Source organism: Sordaria macrospora, chromosome 1 (assembly GCF_033870435.1).
Source record: "Sordaria macrospora chromosome 1, complete sequence".
Classification (NCBI taxonomy): Eukaryota; Fungi; Ascomycota; class Sordariomycetes; order Sordariales; family Sordariaceae; genus Sordaria; species Sordaria macrospora.
In genome coordinates this window covers 2,844,981-2,864,522 of record NC_089371.1, presented here as the reverse complement: position 1 = coordinate 2,864,522, position 19,542 = coordinate 2,844,981, and the positions used below count along the sequence as shown (strand labels likewise).

Below are 19,542 nucleotides of genomic sequence, written 5' to 3'. Positions count from 1 at the left end.
CATGCAACCGGGCCTTGTGCCCCCGAAAGATGCCCGGACCAAAATCGCCATCCATCCATCCACGATTCCACTTCTTCAAAATCTAAACCTAAAACTACATGATTATCAAACGATCAGCAAAGGCTGCGCAAAATTGATGTATCTTTACGGACATCGGTACCGGGCCGGGCCGGGAAAGCGCGAACACCCCCCTTCCCTCGTTTTCCTTCCCCCCAAGCCCGAAAACTCGAGTAAACCTGGCACTAGGTAGGTTTCCGTTCCACTATCCATCTTGTCCTATTGAATTTCTCAGCCGAGGAAGGTTTGAGCGAGAGGGTCCGAGGCGATATCCATCCATCCGCTACGAACCACCGCAATACGAGATGTCTACCCACGAAGTTAAGAACACACTATGATTACACTAGCTACACTAGAAGCAGAGAATAACTATAGACCAAACCAAACCTTCCGCGTCTTCACTGACATCACACCGTAGTGTAGTTGTACAGACATCGGTGCCGAACACGGCAAGAAAAAGAAACGATAATCGTACAAACCCAGCAATTATTTATGGCGTAAAGGCCGAAGAGTGCGATAGGTCGGTCATGGTTGACTGCCACGATACCACGATAAAAACGAGTGGTAGGTAGCGGTAAGAGAGAACAGCACCTCGAAGCCTCCTCACCTTGCTGCTCATTCGGCATATACTTCTACAGAATTGGCAGCGGTACTTTGCGAGTGTACACAATCTACGGTAAATACCTACGACTGACAGGGACTGTTGACTATGTACACTGGATATGTAACATGCATGATACCATCTACTGGAGCGTTTCCCCGGCGCTTTTCCCGCTGTAACTGCACTGCACCGTGGCATGAGGCCGAATGCTTGATCGTTCCCTTTCTTGTTCTCCTGCTCTTTACATACTAGGTCTAGCTAGTCAGACAGGCCGATTTTGTCGTCCTGATGAGTAGTACCCTTTCTCTTGACCATTCACTTTTGTTTTTGTCCGCATATACCTAGATATCATCACATTTCAGCCAGCAAGCAAGCAAGCAAGCAGGTCACTGAAGTGACATCTAGATGTATGGACAGTTCTCAGAAATTTTTTTTTTTACTTTTATTTTCTTAATTTTTTTAAGAACCTAGAAATGAGATAAAAGACAACGCGCGGCAACAAACCAGAATTGTACGGTTGTGGCTACCCTCGAAGGAAGGAAGAAACTATTTGACGCCAGGTTGGCGACTAATGATCTTGCATACTCTACTTTTGACCTTTGGCCACATTCTTTAGTGACAAGATCTTTTGCGACCAACGTTGCATGTATGTTGACATTACTTTGGAACATTTTTTCCTTTCTTATGCTTTTCTCACTCCCAGTCGTGTAAATTTTGTCTTGCAATGGAACCAAGAACGCCCCTTCCATCGGGAATGCCTAGGCTGCCTCTAAACCAGTGATTGCCACCTTCGTCACCTCACTACACGCCTCAAGCCTCGCCAAGAGTACCGCTCTCTATCAAGCTCTGGTAAAACTCGGGCTCCAAGAACTTGGCCACACTGACATCCTCGCTCAAGCCCTTGCGCCTTCTCGTCTTCAGCACAAAGTCTCTCGCCGTCGCCTGCGCGTTAGCCATCTGCAGAGGACGCAGGACAATCTCCTTGTCGAGCGGATCACCTGGCACAATGTTCCACCTGTCAAATACTAGACTGACCATGGCCTGGCCGGGCGTATTGATCCTCAGGTCGGTTTCGAAGCCGAAACTGTCGATGACAGGTAGCAGGCCGTTGACACGGTAAAGTGGGGTGCCGGCAATGGGACCGTCGGAGAGGACGTGGCCGCGACGGCGAGCCAGGATGTTGTAAACGGTGCTGACGGTGTCCTGAGGGCCGGTCATGGAAACCGAGTACATGGGCTCCATCAAGCGAGGCGAGGCCATCAGGAACGAGCTGTAGCAGGCGCGGCGGGACGTGGGGATGATCTGACCACCGCCACGGAAGATGGCCTCCTGGGCAAGCGATACGTCGATGAGACGGAACTTGGTATTGCGTATTGCTGGTTTCACAGGACAGGTTAGCAATCAGAAAACATGAGGCGGGATATGTGAATGGCGTGGGATGAGAATGTCCAGAAGCGTGACTGAACAGTTCCTGAGCCAGAACCGCTGAGCCAATGTTGGCCGAGGTGGTATCCGGAAGGTGCCTCATCGTTGCAGTTCGCAATCTTTCGGGACCCCCTCCGCGTGTGAACGCCCAGACCCTCCTGTTGACCAGGGCATCATGCATTGGCAAGAAAAGGGACCAAAGCATGGGGTGGAAGCTGCACATGCAGCAGTACCCTGCTTGGAATCCCCTTCCCAGCTGCCATTTTAAGCAGGTCACTGGAGCCCCCATACTGCAGGTCCTTCACAGATGGTGTCAAGTGCGGCCAAACATGCAGCCTCTGAAGAAGTGTGACTGCACAGGCTCGCGGGAGTCGAATGCAAGACGTTCAAAAAAGGAAAAGAGAAAACTTACGCTCTTCGCAAAGCGGGCCTTCACGGACTGCCCAACTGAAACCTTGGCGAATGGACTCCTTGACTGTGTTGAGTCGCTTCTTGTCAACCTATACATCGTGTCAGTCGCAAGTTGTAAAAGGCCCGATTCCGACGATCAAGGCAAGAAATGGGGTAAGACGGCAGCTAGTGTCCCGACTATCGAAAGGGAACTCGCAACTGACCTCTGAGGGTAATGTGTCGTCCTGCAAGATATTGGGCCCCATCTCGTCTGGACCGAAAGCCCAGATACTCCTGGCTGCGAGGAGATCCCAGCCATACTTTTCCTCGAAGAACTTGGCGGTCTTTCGTACAGGATCCCGAATCTTGACTGCCCCTGACTCAATGTCTTGCGCGATGCCATCCTCCAATGGTTCCGCCACCATGGTAATGGTGTTCTTCTTGTTTGGCGTGATGGCGTAGCATTTGGTTGCGGACATGTCCTGTACGGTCTCACAGAAGCGTACCACAGGATCTGATACCCTAACCTCCATATCGGCATAAAGACGGCGTAGATCATGCAATACGCAATCCATGTATAGCTCGCCAGTTCCAAGAATAATATGCTCTCCCGATTCTTCCACCTTGGTGGTAATTAAGGGGTAGCTCTTGTTGATTTTTCTGATGCCGTCAAGCATCTTGGGTAGTTCGGACGGGTTGATGGGCTCAACAGCAACCTTAAGAACGGACTCTGTGAAGTGTTGAAGAGGCTTGAAGATGTACGTGTCCTCGTCATCCTCGAACTTTTTCTCCACAATAGTGGCAGTCTTCACGATTGAGTTGTCCACGCCACCCAACAAGACCCAGTTACCAGCGGGCACGCCGTCGGTTGGGATGTTGTATCGTGTCTCAGCAATGAAAACATCAGATATCCTCGCCATGGCCATATCTTCTTCGTCGTCGATGGAATAACCCTCACCAAGGACGCGTACCTCTGTGCCAGGGCGCGCAATACCGCTCATCACACGACCAAAAGAGTAGAAGCTCTTGGCGTCGGGAGCACTGAACAGCTTCGATACGTACAGCACAAGTGGGCCATTCTGGTCGCAGTTCAGCATAGACTCAGCAACCTTGCTGTCCAGAGGGCCTGTGTAGTACTGTTGGAGCTTTTGCTTTGCAGCCTCAGCCGGTGATGGGATATGCTGACAGACCATGTCGACGAACCCGGTAGATGGCCCAAAGAACTGCTCGCACACCAACTTCAACAAGACTTTGGGGTCGGTCTTGTACTGTGATGGTTTGAGCTGGATGCCCAACTTCTTCAAAGTGCCCTTAAGTTCCTCCGGACTTTCACTAATCGTATGCGAGTACAACTTGTAAATCGGCTCCATGATGAAGTTGACGAATGACCTCTTGGCTCCTTCCTCGATGGGTTTCCTGGTGAAAGTTCGCTTTTGCGGGTTGTAGTAGATATCTCCCCAGAGGCGTCTCGCGAACTCTTCCGAGTTGACACCACCATAGCTGTCCGAGTACATTTTGGCGAATGACTGAAGAGTGAAGCACCAGCCCATGGACGTGCAGGCAAACAGAACATTTCCCTTCTCCGGACTTAACCTCCGCTCTTCACCCCGGCCGGGAATTGTGTTCTCGATAATAGTGTTGACTTCTTCGATCACATGCTTGAGTTTGTAGTAGGCGTCATATGGTGGTAGCTTGAGCTCGAGAATCAACCGGTCCATCTTGTTGACAATCAGCGTGAGTGGGATGTTCTCCAAGACGGCGTGCTTGATGATTTGTTCTGTGTTGACCTGCACTCCCTCCACGACATCCACCACCAAACAGACACCGTCCACAAGCCTGAGGGAGGCCGCGACTTCGTCGACAAAATCTACATGACCTGGCGTGTCGATCATGTTGAAGAGGTGTGATTTTCCTTTTGTTCCTTGGAGGACCAAGCTCATGGGCGATGCCTTGATGGATAGCCCCCGCTCCCGCTCGAGAATATGGATGTCTGTGTACCGCAGCTGTTCATCACGCTTCTTTCCCGTCCGCTTCTCGAGTCTGTCCGCGATGTCGTGCGTCTCCAACACCAACATGTCCATGAAGGCCGTCTTTCCGTGGTGTAGATGTCCAGCAAAAGCGACGTTGCGAATCTGTTCGGGGAAGTTCATGAGATCGGTCATGAATGTGCGGTCGAAATATACGTTCGGGAGGTCTGCTTCTTCGATGCTGAACTTCTTTTGCTCGACTGGTGCGATAATCGGTTGTGTTAACGGTTGCGCATCCTCCTCCTGAACCAGAACCTCTACGCCCTCGCCATAAACTTGTGCCGCTGTCGGGTAGTACTGCTTGTCTTCGTGGAGAACAACGGCGTTGGAGGGCCCTTCATCGTCGACATCCATCATCTCCTGAGCCGGAGCTTCGGGGGCCTCTTCTGGGTAGTCATCGTAAACGTAGTTGCCAGCGTCGACGCCATGTTCGGACTCTTCCTCGGAGGCTTCAGCATCTCCGCTACAAGTCAATAGTTAGCACCGCCCCACGAGAGAGTACCAGAAAACCAAAAAGAGGAAGTCGGCCCCAAAGGAAACGAAGACTTGACCAAGCTACAGCCCACAGACAGACCACCCTTCCGCAAAGTGACGACATCATAGAGACGGTATGGTACTTACATAAAGTTTCCGAACTCGTCATACAGATCGTCGTCCATTGTGTATTTTTGATTATGGATACGCGTCACTCCAAAGCCAATTCGTCTCGAAAAGGTTTCGTCGCGTTGTTGGAGCAATGGAAAGTTTAAAGATCGCGACTGGGACGTTTGCCAGATTTTCGTCGCTGTCTTTCTGCAAGGTTGATGTCAACCAGTGATGTCTCGCCGCGACGCGCAGTGGACCAGCTTCGACCGTGTAGGTAGCGCTGGAAAGTCGGAGACCCTCTGAAACTGAAAGGGCAAGAGTTTAGTGATATAGTCTAGTCTTTTAGTGATTGTGGCGTTAGCTTCCGTCCTGCGCCAACAGGAAGTGGCTGGTGCGCAGATCCACCATTGCTTCTGCTGTGTCATCCCTCTCAGTCTCCGCATCTCCGTTATCAGATCATCTGATAAAAATTTGCACGCAAGGGATGGCACCATAGCCGCAACTTCCAACATGGCACCAGTATGCAAGCAGATTCCCACAGCGGACCGCGTCAGGAACGGCTCACGCTGTCGTGCTGTCCCTCAGGGTTCACGTCTTAAACTCTCAAACTCCTCCACAATCGCCCTTGCACAAGTTGCCACATCCCAGTCAACAAAGATGCGTATAGAGATATCATTGGAAGAGAGCAAGTTGCCCCCGGCATCGGACACCACTTGTCAAAGTCTGGGAGGGTCCATCTGGTTCCTGAAGATCGGCGCTTTTCCGGATAAAGACCGATAAGAGCTCGCGTCGAAGGCGGTGTGAGGACCAGAGGCGACAGGTCCCCGTCGTCTCAACAATTTCCCGTTTCCTGTCCCTCCGTCCAAGAGACGATCCTGGTAGACACGGGCTAAGCTTTATTAAAACAACGCTTCCCTCCTCTCTACTCTTCCTCCCTAGCTTTGCCCGGTTCCATTCCATAATCTTTAATACCAAAACCTTTCTCTACTCAACTCCAAAGTTTCCAAGCTGGCCATCATGTCTTCCGGTCTTCCCTCCGTTTACATCGTTTCTGCCGCCAGAACCCCTGTGGGGTCCTTCCTTGGGTGAGCTACCCCGCCATGTCGACTAACCTCCCAGAGCTGCTGTCAGGGCAACACCGGAGGGACAAAGCGCGAACGAAGTGTTGCTAACATGGTTGGACTTGTAGCCAGCTTTCCAGCTTTTCCGCTGTGCAGCTTGGTGCCCATGCCATCAAGTGTACGTTTGAATCAGTTTCGACAGGATTAATAAGCCGGAAGAGGTCATTGACTAACAACCATATCTAGCTGCCGTTGAGCGTGTCCCCGAGATCAAGGCTGAGGATGTTGAGGAAGTCTTCTTTGGCAATGTCCTTTCCGCTGGGTATGTAGTCATTGTTTCCTTTATGCGCAACGAACGCGCCACCGTGGCTTGGTCCTGGAAGGACACAATGCTAATCAGCTGTCCTTATCCTCCAGTGTCGGCCAGGCCCCTGCCCGCCAATGCGCCCTGAAGGCCGGTCTCTCGAACAAGGTTGTCGCCACCACCGTCAACAAGGTGTGCGCTTCCGGCATGAAGGCCATCATCCTTGGCGCCCAGACCATCATGACTGGCAATGCCGATATCGTTGTCGCCGGCGGCACCGAGAGCATGTCCAACGTCCCCCACTATATGACCAACCTCCGCACTGGCGTCAAGTACGGTGACGGCGGCCTTGTCGACGGTATTCAGGCCGATGGTCTCCGTGATGCCTATGGCAAGGAGCTCATGGGTGTCCAGGCCGAGCTCTGCGCCAAGGACCATGAGCTGAGCCGTGAAGCCCAGGACGAGTATGCCATCAACTCCTACCAGAAGGCCCAGGCCGCCACCGAGGCTGGTCTGTTCAAGGAAATTGTTCCTATCGAGGTCCCTGGTGGCCGCGGCAAGCCTGCCATCAAGATTGACCGTGATGAGGAGGTCAAGAACCTCAACATCGAGAAACTCAAGTCTGCCCGTACCGTCTTCCAGGCCAAGGATGGTACCGTCACTGCTCCCAACGCCTCCCCCATCAACGATGGTGCCGCTGCCGTTGTTCTTGTCTCCGAGGCTAAGCTTAAGGAGCTTGGTATCAAGCCCATCGCCAAGATCCTTGGTTGGGGTGATGCCGCCCACGAGCCCGAGCGCTTTACCACTGCCCCTGCTGTCGCCATTCCCAAGGCCATCAAGCATGCCGGTATCAAGGAGGAGGACGTTGATTTCTACGAGATCAACGAGGCCTTCTCTGTTGTCGCTCTCGCCAACATGAAGATCCTCGGCCTTACGCCTGAGAAGGTCAACGTCTACGGTGGCTCCGTTGCCATCGGCCACCCTCTTGGCTGCTCCGGTGCTCGTGTCGTCACTACTCTCACCTCCGTCCTGGCTGAGAAGAAGGCCAAGATTGGCTGCGCTGGTATCTGCAATGGTGGCGGTGGTGCTTCTGCCATCGTTATCGAGAACCTGCAGTAAGTGGCTGGCGCTTGTGTCTTGATCGTTCTATATACCCACATGTTTTTCCACATGGCTCGCGGGGCAGAGTTTGGAGAACGGAAAAAAGCATATACACCTTGTGTTTACCACATAAGGATGACATTCTAATAAAAGATTTTGATGATTGATGATAGATCCGCAGCCAGCCTGCCCTTCGCTAAGTCAAGCCTCTAATATTACCAAATACCCAACACATATTGCGGGAGACCTTTGTTTGGCCTGGTTCAATATACGGCTACCATCTGAGGTGGTCATAACTTCTGAACTTATGATCAACCCCAAACCATTGCTCTCGTACTCATCAAGTGAGTTTGATTTACACATGGTATATATGTAATTCAAACCTTAGTTAAATGCACCAGTGATGGCACGCTTGCTCATGCACTTGGCCGCCACGCCTTAATACAACTGTCCTCTCCGGCGGTAAATACTACCTGCTGCTCATCAACAAAGCAGAAGCTGCGAACAATTTCCGACCCATGTGCCCCTGGAAGACCTACCACAGTCTCACTATCCAGGCTCCAAGAAGCACCATTCTTGGATAGATGGATCAACCGGAACAGCTCTTGACTATTTATCCCCAGACACGTGGTTAGCCCATACTCAATAGCTGATTCGGACAAGAAGGTACTCACTCCTGTGTTCCAGCACCAATAACGGCCCCAGCACCCGTCACCTTCGGAATGACGTTGCACAAATACTGGCAGTTGACCACCTTGCGGATGTCGCCCAGGTCAAGCGTCGGCGACCCCTTCTCGACCGTCTCGCCCATGTCGTATAGCGCGAACTGCTCGTCGTGAGAGACGGCATACACCTCAGTCTCGTTCAGGAAGCCGGCCCGGTGCACAGAGCCGTGGTTAAACGCCGCGATCACCACCTCGTCCTCGTCCGTGATGCGCGTGTCGCACACGTTGACGAGACCGTCGGTCGAGCCGGTCAGGAGAAGGTGAGGGTTGGAGGGGTGGAAGGAGAGCTCGGTTACGTCGTCGGAGTGGACTTCGTCGTAGTGGATTTTGGAGGCGGAGGGGGAGCGGAGGTCCCTTTTTGGTGGACAGTTAGTGAGATTCTAGTCTATTATGGTCTGAGGTGTTCGTTGGGTGAAGTCTTACCATAGCAAAATGGAAGCTTGATGATTAGCCAGTTCCGTGCCGGCAGCTAACGTGTTTGTCTGTTCCGAACAGGCAAGCGACAGCAAGCCGGGACCTGCCCCTGGTGTGCCTATTTGCAATGCCGCTGTGCCGGTTCTCATATCCCACAGCAAAACCGTCCCGTTCTCGCCTGCTGTAGCAACGACCGAGTTTCCGACGCTGAACGCTTCTGCGCAGCTAATGTTTCCATGGTTGGTTTGAACTTTCTTGAGCGGTCCCTGGTCCAGGCGCAGGGGGTTGAAGATGGAGAGACTCTGGTCAGAGCCGACCGCTGCTAGGCCGGCGGAGACGGGGATGATGTCTGTGATGTAGGTCGGTTCGGAACCGGGGTATTTGAACCCGTCGGTGCAAGAGAGGGCATACATATTGACCGGTGTATGTCCCAGTATGGTCGATTTTCTGTTGCTATGATCCTTGGAGACAGAGTTCTCAAAGATTTCTCTCGAAGCTGTATAAGTCGATGTAAGCTGTGCGAAGGTTTAGTCTTGAGATTTTGGCTATCCGGATCTACCCGCCCGCGGTACTCACATGGAACCAAAAGTGAATAATTCCAGTTACAATAAAGGTAGGCTAGTTTCAATATGTCACAATGAACAGATGCTCAATTTCCAATCCTTTTTATCCTCGTGGTCGGCAGTTGAATCTTGAAATGATAACTTCTTACAATAAGCGCACTTTGAATCACAAGTCGTGGCAGCTGTCTGCCAGCTGTGGACTGTCCAATCCAAACAGGTACGCCACAAATGACGGGCGGTGCACGGCCGTTGAATCTTGAACTCTGCGGGTAGGAGACCAGACCCCTGTTGAGCTCTAGAACGATTACGAAATGGGAGTCGAAGCTCCCATCTTGGATTCAATCTGGACAGCTGGTATCATGAAAGCAGCTGCCGTGGACGCTACACTATACACTGCCCTATAGGTGTAGCTACTGGTAGTGACTGCCCCACGATCTGTTGCCCTCTGCTGTTGTTCACGTTCACCTCCCTCTAAATCGGGTGCTTGTGTCCAGTTGGCCTAACCACGAATACTTTCAACATTTGTTTCGTCTTTTTTTGGTTCCCAATACAACGGACAACCACGGACTGCAAATAACGTTATTGCTGACGATCGGTTGCTTATACATCACGAGTCTGATAATGGCATGATTCTTTCCTTTGGGTTTGCCTCTACTACTTTTCCCAAGAGTCGACAACCATGAGGCGCTTTCTCCTGTACATATCCCGTATGCTTGCAAACCCCAGGCCACTCTGCTCTCCTGGAGCGCCAGACACTGACATCATTGTCCCCCAGTGCTATTGCAGGTCGTTGTGTTCTCCCACGCGAACGCGCCAGACAACCAACAACATGTACTTTCTGGAGATAAATCGAATGGAGCAACAGTCAACACACTCCCCGCTGAGCTTCCTGCCGGACAGCATGTTCAACCAGGTATGCCCACCTGAACAAAGACGAAAGCGCAGGGCTGGAAGGACAAGTTGCTGACAGACAATCAGGTGCTGACCTCGTCGACACCGCTCTGGCCGAGTTACGAAAGCTACACCAACCGTTGCATCATAAGATACGAAAGAACCCCGGCATTTTGAAAACTGTTCTACATTTTGCTACCAAAGCATTACCGGCCGTCCGACTTACTGCTCCCTCGCCCTCTCCCTCCAACGATGGCCTCAGTGGCCCGCTCCTTCATGCGACCAGGCTCCTCGAGGAGTCTGCGCAGAAGAACAATTCCGATGCGCTTTATATCCTGGGCGACATGAACTTCTACGGCAACTTCTCCTATCCCCGGAATTTGAAGACCGCCTTCGATTACTACCAGAAGCTCGCCTTGCTCAATGGAAACAGTTCGTCAATGTACATGATGGGAGTCATGTACTCTACGGGAGTGGGAGGCGCAGTGGAGCTGGACCAGGCCAGGGCTTTGCTCTATTACACCTTTGCTGCCAACCAAGGCCACACGAGGGCCGAGATGGCTGTGGCACATCGTCACTATGCGGGGATTGGAACTACCAAAAGCTGCGAGACGGCGGTCAAATACTACAAAAGGGTCGCCGATAAAGCCATTGCATGGTATCGTTCGGGACCTCCAGGTGGCATGAGCTGGATCTCGGAATCTCATCGTATTGCCGACGAGCTTGGAGGTATATACGGCGCAGGAGCTAGTGTGTCCAGTTCGGGTCAGAATGCGCCTCACAAAAACCCGCCCACTGACGCATCGTCTTCTATCGAAGATATTCTCGAGTACCTTGACCTGATGTCTCAGAAGGGCGATGTTAAAGCCACCTTCAACCTTGGTCGTATATTTTACGACGGCCAGAGAAACCTCCCGCGCGACTACGCTAAAGCTAGGGAATATTTCCTGAAGGTGACTGGTAAGACCTGGAACAAGAAAGGACAGGTTTTCGAAAACAAGACGCCCAGTTTTCACACTATTAGTTGCAGAGCAGCTGGATATGTTGGGCGCATGTATTTGCGAGGAGAGGGTGTTGAACAGAACTTCAGGCTCGCCGAGTTCTGGTTTAGGCGCGGCAATGAGCAAGCTGACCAACAGTCTCGCCATGGACTCGGACTGATGTATCTGAATGGTTACGGCGTGGAACAAAATCTCGACCTGGCCCTCAAGTACTTCAATGCGGCAGCGGAGACTGTATATCCGCCTTCTCATGTGCAGCTCGCTGCGCTTTACCTCGATCAAGGTCAGTCGGATGAGGATATCTACGCAGCAAACCACCACCTGGATCTGGCGGCGAAGTACTACAATATGGAGGCATATTACTATATCGGAGAGATGACCTATTTCGGTCTTGGCCGCGAAAGATCATGCGAGATTGCGCTTAATTACTACAAAGCTGTCACGGAGAAGGTAGAGCCGTTTGTCTCGTCTTGGGCTGAGGCGAACTTGGCCTTCGAAGCGGGCGAGACTGAGTTGGCATTCCTCGAATACCTGCACGCGGCAGAACAAGGTTACGAAACGGCCCAGAACAACGTCGCATATATCCTTGACCCTCAGAAGTCCTACTTGACTATCCCGCAGTGGCTGTACCCCAGGGCCCAGAAACCGGCACTTCTTCAAAACCCAGCGCTCGCACTCATCTACTGGACACGATCGTCAAGGCAAGGCAATATTGATGCTACTGTCAAGATGGGCGACTACTACCTCAGCGGGATAGGAACGGATGCTGATGTCGACAAGGCCGTTCAGTGCTATACTGCCGCTTCAGAACATTATCAGAGCGCGCAGGCATTGTGGAACTTGGGCTGGATGCATGAAAATGGCATTGGCTTAACTCAAGACTATCATCTTGCCAAGCGGTATTACGACACTGCTCTCGAAACAAACGACGAGGCATATCTGCCAGTCTCTCTTAGTTTGTTGAAGCTGCGGGCCAGAAGCGCCTGGAACACTTTTACTAACGGCCGGATCAACTCTATCCAAGACGAGCCAAGTGAGTATCATCCCCTGACCTGGTACATATCGAAGACACCCAGCTAACAATCAGCAGCCGAGAAAAAAGAATGGTCGCTTAGTGAATGGATCAATAACTTCTTACAGGATGAGATGGGCTATTACGGAGATGACATGTATGACGGCTACGAGGATGCGATGCCCGGTGCCGATTCTGATCTGGGCGCATTTGAGGAAGGAGACATCCTGGAGACGCTGGTGATTATGGGTCTCGCTGCTGCTCTTGTCTTCTTGGTACTGTACCGTCAACAGCGACAGCAAGCAGCTCGGCGACAGCAGGAGGATGAGCAAAGGCGTCAACAGCAAGAGCAGCAAGGCCAAGGCGTTAGAGGAGCTGGCGGAGCGTTTGCTAACGGCCAACAGCAACCACAGGCAGGAAATGGGGGTTTCTTCCCTCAACCTGGCGCGCCGGGCTTTGGGCAATGGGCTGTTGGTGGCGTGGGCCACTAGGCAGCTGGCTGGCATGCCTTTGCAAGTTTTTATCTCACCTTCTCTCTGCATCGTTAGTCTTTACCACGAGCGGTGTTCTTGAACAATTACTGAGCGATGGCGCATGGGGAATGGAATACGTACACTGTATACTACAACAGACGTTAGACTGGTCAAGGTTGAGTGAGGGTAGTCATACAAACAACCGTTCTTGAACAAAGGGCCGATGTTAATGTTAGTGCGTGAGGTTACCCGCTACATCTTCAGGCTATGGGCCGTTTGGCACAACTTGGTGGCTAACCAGAAAAATTGAGGCTGGAAATCAATCAACACGGTAAATAACAGCCATCCTGTCTTGTCATTTGGGCCTGAAGAAACTTTGAAGATGCAATGCGGGACATACACTTTGTGTGTTTTCGTGAGTACCTTTTTCTGCACGGGCAGCTGCTACAGCAGGAACTACGCGCTTAACACACCTCACACACTTCCTATCCGCAGTAGCCAAGGCAACTATAGCGGACCTGCGGGTAACACCTGCACCTAGAGGTACTTACCATCCCGTCACTCGGTCTGCCTCTAACTAACCTAACATCTCCGTTCGTTTGCTATGCAGGTTCTTCTCACCTCACGCTTTCGACCACGCTTCATCATTCTCCGTCGATTCAGCCGTCACGCAACAACCTCAGCGAATACAAGAATGCAGCCAAAGGCAATCCGGTACTAACCTCCGTGAAGATCGATTTCTTCACTGCCCAACCGGCCCGCAGTCCCGAATTCACCAACCTTCTCACGCAGAAGATGTCCTCTCACTCAACACCGGGGCCAGCAGCCAAGCGTCGCCGTGTCGAGTTGGCGAACGCTACTTTGCGGAAACCGTTTCGTTCTCCCATGATTAACCGCACAAATTCCGGTGCAAAGTCAGCAGATCCTACGCCGACGAGCCAAAGGGAAACGACGGAGCTCCGGGCGGCTGCGGGTAGTAATGGTGCCGCCGATGTCGGGGGAGGAGAAGAAGAAAAGGTCGAAGAAGAAGAGGAAAAGGAAGAAGAACCAGACACAAGTTTTGAAGCGAGTTTCGAAACAAGTTTTTCCTCAATGCCAATGCCAGCAGCGAGAAAATTCTCAAAAAGCAGTCTTCATCATAGTGGCTCAAGCGCTTCTGGTTCCAGTTCGAGTACACAATGGAATACGAGGCCACCACTTCTGGATTTGAGTAACATGCAGACGCAGAAGCAGGAACAGGAGCAAGTTCCACGGGCCACCGGATCTGCTATCAGTCGGAAGCGAAGCAGCCTCGGGTCAGGGTCTACTGCTTTCTCTGATACTACTCCTATGCGTCCCCCGGTTAATCAACAAAGGCACACAAAAGGAACGACAGTTGTGGATGCAGTTGGTGATGGCAATGACGACATCTTGGCCGGACTGCAAAAGTCTCACAGGGAGCACAAAGTTCATTTGGTCGCAATGCAAAAACAGTTGGATCTTATCAGGCAGGCGAAGCGGATTGAGATGGCATCACGGAAGGCTGTGGAGCAACGGCAGGACGCAACAGTGAAGAAGAAGAGCGGTGGCGGGAATAATGGACAGCATGGGGACGAAAAATCGGTCATTGACGCAGAGCTGAAAGAGCTGGTACAGAAATGGAAGCTTGCGAGCAGACAGGCGGCAGAGGAACTGTTTGAGCTTATCAAAGGCAGGGTGGCGGATATGGGCGGGGCCAAGGCGTGGAGGGAGACGAGGAGGAGACAGATGGAGGGGCTTCATTCTGCTTGGGATGATGAGGGGCAGAAGGGGAAGAAGAGAAAGGGGGGCGATGATGAGCGGGAGATTGGAGACTCCGATGCCAGTGATGGTGAAGGTTGTGACGACAACAACGAGAGACTTCGACGGGGAGCTGGAAACAATGATGACGGTGAGCGGAGTGCGGAAGAAGACTGCGAGGACTCGGTAAGGTTATTGTGGCAAAGGTGAGTGTCACTGACAGACAAAAGGGGGCTAACTTGACGCACGTGTTGCTTCTAGGGATTTACCATGTTCATGATGCTGCAAAGCCTCAACATTGAGCCTGACATCTTGGGGTACGATCCGAACGAAGACAAATGGCTGGATTAGAGGCCTACTACCCTTTTATTAAGGGCAATGGAGAGAAGAAGAAAAAAGAGCAAAAGGGAACCTAGGAGGTGCCATCTGGCCCCCCGCAGTCTGGGACGATCACTTGACGGATCAGACCAACGGTTTCTCTCTTCCGCCAGGATCAAGGCCACCTGCCTCATCTCGAAAGGCCAAGTCATCGCGAGGAATTACCGTTCCAAGACACATGACGTGACACAGCTCCGAGATTATATCTCTCTATTCGACAATCAGGAGGCCATAAGTGTGTCTTTGTACACCAGACATACAGGCCACTCTCCATGCTGGCGAGACCTGATTTATCGAGTAGGTACATGATCTTTGCAAGACATTCGATATCCGCGGCAGGCAATGCACTCAAGGGCAGTTATTTAGACCGTGTCTTACCTCTGTCCCTTCAGTGGTCATTGTTATCAGCCATCACAGGATTCAAGCTTGGTGGTTAGTTGTCACGGGCTCCCAGCTAGTGCGATCTCGCCGTCGGGAACCTTACCCGTTTCTCCCGTATTGAATCAAGCTCGAGTTACCAGGCCTTTCTATTGCGTTTTCCTCATTCCAGTCACAGGATTTGCCACGGCCAAATTACGTTGACTGAGGCGGAGGAACAGGAAAGGATAGCCTAACCGCTGCCGCCGATACAACCGGCGAAGGCAGTGATATGGTCTGTGCGACCATCCCAGGGGTTCAGGCTCGGCAAACAACTGAAACTCAGATAGGGGTACGACCTGAGGTCTGATGAAACCTGCCGTACAAAGGAGCAACCGCCCGGGCGCCACTGCCGTTTCGTAGCCTTTGCTATAGATTCGGACTGGGATTATGCCCGCTTGCACATTCACTACAGTTTGTGGCTCGCAGACTCGCAGTTGACCTTCCCCCGGGTCCCCGGGTTGCTACAGTAGCGGCCGATTCGTATGCAAGTCAAGCAAGCGCGATCTGGGGATGGACCACGACTACGCATCTGCAACGACAAGAGAAGCCCCTGGTTCCAGTCCAGGTCTCATCCTTTCTCTTACACATACATGACTCCCCTCCCCTTACGGTGACTCCCGCCTCTCTATGTGTCCTTTCTCTGGCTGACGTACATAGCAGAGCCCTGGTCTCCCCTGGGAAGGAATAGATAGAGACAATATGGTGAACCACTGTCGGACGCCCACATGGTCGGCCTCCACCACGGAATATTCCATTAAGACCGTGTGCCGTGGTTTGCGCTCGCCCTGCCTGCGAGTTGGACAAGTGCCGTTTCACGACCGAGCACGTATCACAAGATCTCTGGGAATGGAGTGAAGGCAGGCAGGTCTCTACACTAGGTCTGTCTTCGTGACGGAGTGATCTCTCAGTCCCAGGCCTTGGCAGTTTCGTTTCTTCCTCTCTCCGTTTCCTTTGCCTGCCGGCTTCACTCACAGGAGTAGGTGTGTCTGGGTCCTCTTCTTATTCTGTCTCATCGCTCGTGGCACCAACCCGGCATCCCACTCCTTCCTTTTTGTTTCTGGTGAGACCGTTGCTACGAGAGATTCCATGCTGCTGGGCGGCAGGAGGAAGGTTCTAAAGAGTGCTGGTTCCTGATCGCTCCTCCTTAGCTTCTTCCTTCGCTTTCTCTCCCTTGCTTCTGGCACTTGTTAATGTCAGTAATTCCCCTTCTAGGCCGAACCCCATTCTTCATCTTGTCATATCCATCTTTCTCAGACTCCGCCGATATTCTTGACAACTCACCAAGAGAAACTCAGCTTATTATTTGAGTTTCTTGATCCCTCCATTCATTGCTATTACACATTGGACACTCGGATTGCTCTACTTAGACTTTCACTGTTGTCTACTCATATCCCTCGTTGGAGTGTTGTTCTTGTCACACTCGTTATCACATCCTCCTGTCTTGGGATCGAATTACACAATCATGGCGGCGTCCGAGTCGATAGCCAAACACTCTCTCTTACTATCGAGGATAGTCTCACGAGAGATTAGAGAGCATAGCAACTGTACTCGAGGGTCAGATGGCTTCATCGACCCGGATAGTTGTTATGTCCCCTTTTGGTACACAAGAGTAAGTTTTGTTGTTCACCCTCTTCAGTTCACTCGACCACTCATTCCTCCAACCCTCATGGGTGACAGAGGCAGGGAGAGCATCAGTTACTATCAACAAGTTGGATCTTTCGCTAACTGTATCGTTCCCATCAGACGGGCGTCATCGTCAAATGGTCTCTCTTCCTCGGGCTAAGTACCTTCTTCGGGCTTTACCTCGTCCTAGGCTATCTACACGCCAAAAGGCGGATAGCCAAGGGTCAACCACCCATGGCTTATCACAGGGTAAGCATTATCTTATTTCTCTTTCTCTTATCTCCAAGACAATCAGACTAGAGACTAACATACCTTCAAGTGGCTCGTCGCCCGCAGTGATCTCGCCCGCGTAGACTCACGCTACCCCTATCCTCAAGCAACCATTCTCCCTTACGCCAGTGGCCAACAACCACAGCAGCAACAGCCCTACGGCAACTACGGAATGCACCCTGTCCCTCCACCAGTCTATGACCCAGACGCTCCTCGTCCTCCAATGTACCCGGGCCCGCCCCTGGCCATGGCCATGGTGCAGCCGCCGGATGGAGCGACGAAGGTAGATCCTATGCAGCCGGCGCCGCCGCCACCGCCACCGCCGCAGCCAAACTCTCGAGAGGAGCAGTATGAAGCGCCTCCTGGACCGCCACCGTCGGCTCAAGCACCGGCACCGATAAGGCAACAGGGAACGGGTGGAACGAATCCTTTTCGGGATTGAGTGATCGAATAGACTTTTTTTCCCTCTCTTTCTCTTTCCGGTGTGGGTGGCATTAAATTGGATACGTAGACGGGTCGGGCTCTCTGGATTTTGGCGTTTTCGTGGGATGGTGGGTGGGTTGGTTGGTTGGGTGGCTGGGGAGGAGGTTACAGCATTTGTCTTATTTCGTATGTCTTACTCTGCATTTATTATACCAGAAGGAACAGAACAGCACTTAAAGGACTGTGATAATAACTTGACTCGAGACTCGAGACGGAAGAAGGGAAAATTAGCAGGCAGGTGACTTGAAGTTTTCAGTAAAGACTTGATATTGATAGATGTTATTGATAACTTAAATAAACCCAGGCAATGTTTTTCCCAGTTGAGGTGTCATCGTGCGTGTTTGAGCCTCTCATGCCTTTGATAAACGCAAACGCCAAAACACCTCGCTTGTTTTATTCCTGTTCCCGTATATCCCTCCCATAGGGCCTTTGTTACCATTGCCCATTCCTTTGTGTGTGTGTGGGTGTGTATGCCCCGTTTCCCAATTTCCAAACGCTAGACGACTGACTGAATAAACTGCTGTTTGCGCTGTTGCGCTGTTTTGACATGATCGAATGTGTGTAAAGACCAGACAGACTTCTACAGTCCAAGTCTAGTCAAGCTCCATAGCATCATCTTCTTCTTCCTGAACTCCACCTAACTGCGGCAGTGACCCAGGGTGGATACTCTGCATAGTATCCGTCAACCCATTGTTGACCTGCTGCTGCTGTTGCAATTGCTGACTACTCTCCGCCAAATGCTTCTCCCTCATACGGGTGCGTGCCTCCAGAATGGCCTTGCGCACGCTATCCTGCTCCTCGGGTACCGTGATGGAAGCCGGCACGCGGTAGAGCACCAGCTGCTTGTTCAGATAGTCCGGATCGGGAGAGGGCTGGGCATTGAGGACTTGGTTGGGGATGCGGTTCTGCTTCAGGTGCTTCTCAATGTCCGGGAGGAAGATCAGCTTCCCGTCGTTTTCGGCTTCGCTCTCCGAGGAGAGCTCATCTTCGAGGTTGTAGATGTAGACTTTGTACTTGGAGTCATCGAGTTGCATGAATTCGGCGTCATCTTGAGCGGTGGCAGTGGTGGCAGGATGTTGTTGTTGGTTGACTTGGGATGCCGACGGTGATGACGACGTCGGAGAAGTAACTGAAGGCTCAAAGGAATTTGCAGCTTGTGGGTTCTCAACGGGAACGTATAGCTTCTGGCCGCCGTGTTCTGTTGTGGGTTGAGATGTGTTAGTGATTGAACAGTGCGGTGAGAGTGGTGAACATGATGTCACTGATATGATATGAGATAATGGAGGAGAGCGGTGGTGGTGGAACATACCGAGATTCAACAAGCTCATACGCTTGGAGAGACGCTCGTTGTTTTCAGGTTGTGAATCGGCCTTGCGCTTGCGAGAGCATGGTGCTGGTTGGGGTGCAACGTATTGTTGCTGAATGAAGGTGGTGTTATTGTTGTGATAGTTGTGCATGTTTTGGTGTTGTTGCTGGTCAATCATGCCGTATCCATATCCAGGCATCTCCGTGGTGCTGGCGGTGTTAATGGTGGGCGTGGTGGGCGCAACCAGGTGTGGCAGTGGTCCAGATTGGAAATGGGCCAGCATCATTTTCTCTCCTCCCCGCTAGCGGTAACTTTCCCTTCGATCCTTTCCTTCTCTTTTCCAGGGACCTTCAGTTTCAGATCTTACACCTCCTCCAGACCGCAACTGACTTTCGGAACTGTCTCTCTCCTCCGCAAGACCGGTACCGCAGCGCAGCTAGCTGCAGGGGATTTGGTAGAGGCTCCGGGTGATTTGGGTGATTTGCTCCAATCACTTTGCGTTGAGCTTCCTGATTGAGATTGGGTTGGCGAGAGATAGCAGCAGCCGATCTAGCCCGAGGCCAAGCGGTAGGTTCTAGATTGTCAGATTGTTGCCGCGATAACGGTTGGTGTTTTATTTTAGCTACTAGTGGTGCCGCTACTAGGCTCTTGGGTTTCGGGGGTTCGACCTTTTG

General features: G+C 51.9%; 7 protein-coding genes across 7 annotated transcripts; 4 read left to right on the top strand and 3 right to left on the bottom strand.

Annotated features, from left to right (window-relative positions):
- Positions 1-1,101: 1,101 nt before the first annotated feature.
- Positions 1,102-5,191, bottom strand: SMAC4_05788 (uncharacterized protein). Its single transcript, XM_003346203.2, has 4 exons — positions 5,122-5,191; positions 2,698-4,963; positions 2,496-2,583; positions 1,102-2,034 (listed from the first exon to the last, which is right to left on the bottom strand). Exons 1-4 carry the CDS (start codon positions 5,157-5,159, stop codon positions 1,469-1,471), a joined length of 2,958 nt encoding a protein of 985 aa, XP_003346251.1. The 5' UTR covers positions 5,160-5,191; the 3' UTR covers positions 1,102-1,468.
- A 262-nt stretch (positions 5,192-5,453) lies between these two features.
- On the top strand, positions 5,454-7,569 carry SMAC4_05789 (uncharacterized protein; the record flags this gene model as incomplete). The annotated part of the gene is made up of 4 exons (XM_066090344.1): positions 5,454-6,170; positions 6,275-6,324; positions 6,393-6,468; positions 6,564-7,569. The coding sequence occupies exons 1-4, from the start codon at positions 6,103-6,105 to the stop codon at positions 7,567-7,569; spliced, it is 1,200 nt and encodes a 399-aa protein (XP_065945600.1). The 5' UTR covers positions 5,454-6,102.
- Positions 7,570-7,647: 78 nt separating this feature from the next.
- SMAC4_05790 (uncharacterized protein) lies at positions 7,648-9,371 on the bottom strand. The gene is made up of 4 exons (XM_003346205.2): positions 9,267-9,371; positions 8,700-9,205; positions 8,226-8,630; positions 7,648-8,160 (listed from the first exon to the last, which is right to left on the bottom strand). Exons 2-4 carry the CDS (start codon positions 9,101-9,103, stop codon positions 7,968-7,970), a joined length of 1,002 nt encoding a protein of 333 aa, XP_003346253.2. The 5' UTR covers positions 9,104-9,205; positions 9,267-9,371; the 3' UTR covers positions 7,648-7,967.
- Positions 9,372-9,420: 49 nt separating this feature from the next.
- On the top strand, positions 9,421-13,023 carry SMAC4_05791 (uncharacterized protein). Its single transcript, XM_003346206.2, has 4 exons — positions 9,421-9,960; positions 10,029-10,166; positions 10,232-12,178; positions 12,236-13,023. The coding sequence occupies exons 1-4, from the start codon at positions 9,933-9,935 to the stop codon at positions 12,646-12,648; spliced, it is 2,526 nt and encodes an 841-aa protein (XP_003346254.2). The 5' UTR covers positions 9,421-9,932; the 3' UTR covers positions 12,649-13,023.
- A 402-nt stretch (positions 13,024-13,425) lies between these two features.
- Positions 13,426-14,739, top strand: SMAC4_13058 (uncharacterized protein; the record flags this gene model as incomplete). Its single annotated transcript, XM_066091240.1, has 4 exons — positions 13,426-13,603; positions 13,634-14,178; positions 14,215-14,574; positions 14,650-14,739. The coding sequence occupies 4 exons, from the start codon at positions 13,426-13,428 to the stop codon at positions 14,737-14,739; spliced, it is 1,173 nt and encodes a 390-aa protein (XP_065945599.1).
- Positions 14,740-15,547: 808 nt separating this feature from the next.
- SMAC4_05792 (uncharacterized protein) lies at positions 15,548-17,521 on the top strand (the record flags this gene model as incomplete). Its single annotated transcript, XM_003346207.2, has 3 exons — positions 15,548-16,795; positions 16,930-16,969; positions 17,187-17,521. The coding sequence occupies exons 1-3, from the start codon at positions 16,649-16,651 to the stop codon at positions 17,519-17,521; spliced, it is 522 nt and encodes a 173-aa protein (XP_003346255.1). The 5' UTR covers positions 15,548-16,648.
- A 172-nt stretch (positions 17,522-17,693) lies between these two features.
- On the bottom strand, positions 17,694-19,516 carry SMAC4_05793 (uncharacterized protein). Its single transcript, XM_003346208.2, has 2 exons — positions 18,872-19,516; positions 17,694-18,760 (listed from the first exon to the last, which is right to left on the bottom strand). The coding sequence occupies exons 1-2, from the start codon at positions 19,152-19,154 to the stop codon at positions 18,156-18,158; spliced, it is 888 nt and encodes a 295-aa protein (XP_003346256.1). The 5' UTR covers positions 19,155-19,516; the 3' UTR covers positions 17,694-18,155.
- Positions 19,517-19,542: the final 26 nt, after the last annotated feature.

What these genes read in the sequence shown, in the direction of transcription:
- SMAC4_05788 (XM_003346203.2), bottom strand. Translation starts at nt 5,159, where the DNA reads ATGGACGACGATCTGTATGACGAGTTCGGAAACTTTAT. An exon ending in GACGAGTTCGGAAACTTTAT is followed by an intron (nt 4,964 to 5,121) that starts GTAAGTACCATA and finishes ATTGACTTGTAG; the next exon opens with CGGAGATGCTGAAGCCTCCG. An exon ending in ACGACACATTACCCTCAGAG is followed by an intron (nt 2,584 to 2,697) that starts GTCAGTTGCGAG and finishes CACGATGTATAG; the next exon opens with GTTGACAAGAAGCGACTCAA.
- SMAC4_05790 (XM_003346205.2), bottom strand. Translation starts at nt 9,103, where the DNA reads ATGTATGCCCTCTCTTGCACCGACGGGTTCAAATACCCCGGTTCCGAA. An exon ending in CAAGCTTCCATTTTGCTATG is followed by an intron (nt 8,631 to 8,699) that starts GTAAGACTTCAC and finishes TCCACCAAAAAG; the next exon opens with GGACCTCCGCTCCCCCTCCG. An exon ending in ATTGGTGCTGGAACACAGGA is followed by an intron (nt 8,161 to 8,225) that starts GTGAGTACCTTC and finishes GGGGATAAATAG; the next exon opens with TCAAGAGCTGTTCCGGTTGA.
- SMAC4_05791 (XM_003346206.2), top strand. Translation starts at nt 9,933, where the DNA reads ATGAGGCGCTTTCTCCTGTACATATCCC. An exon ending in CGGACAGCATGTTCAACCAG is followed by an intron (nt 10,167 to 10,231) that starts GTATGCCCACCT and finishes ACAGACAATCAG; the next exon opens with GTGCTGACCTCGTCGACACC. An exon ending in CTCTATCCAAGACGAGCCAA is followed by an intron (nt 12,179 to 12,235) that starts GTGAGTATCATC and finishes AACAATCAGCAG; the next exon opens with CCGAGAAAAAAGAATGGTCG.
- SMAC4_05793 (XM_003346208.2), bottom strand. Translation starts at nt 19,154, where the DNA reads ATGATGCTGGCCCATTTCCAATCTGGACCACTGCCACACCTGGTTGCG. An exon ending in TATGAGCTTGTTGAATCTCG is followed by an intron (nt 18,761 to 18,871) that starts GTATGTTCCACC and finishes AACCCACAACAG; the next exon opens with AACACGGCGGCCAGAAGCTA.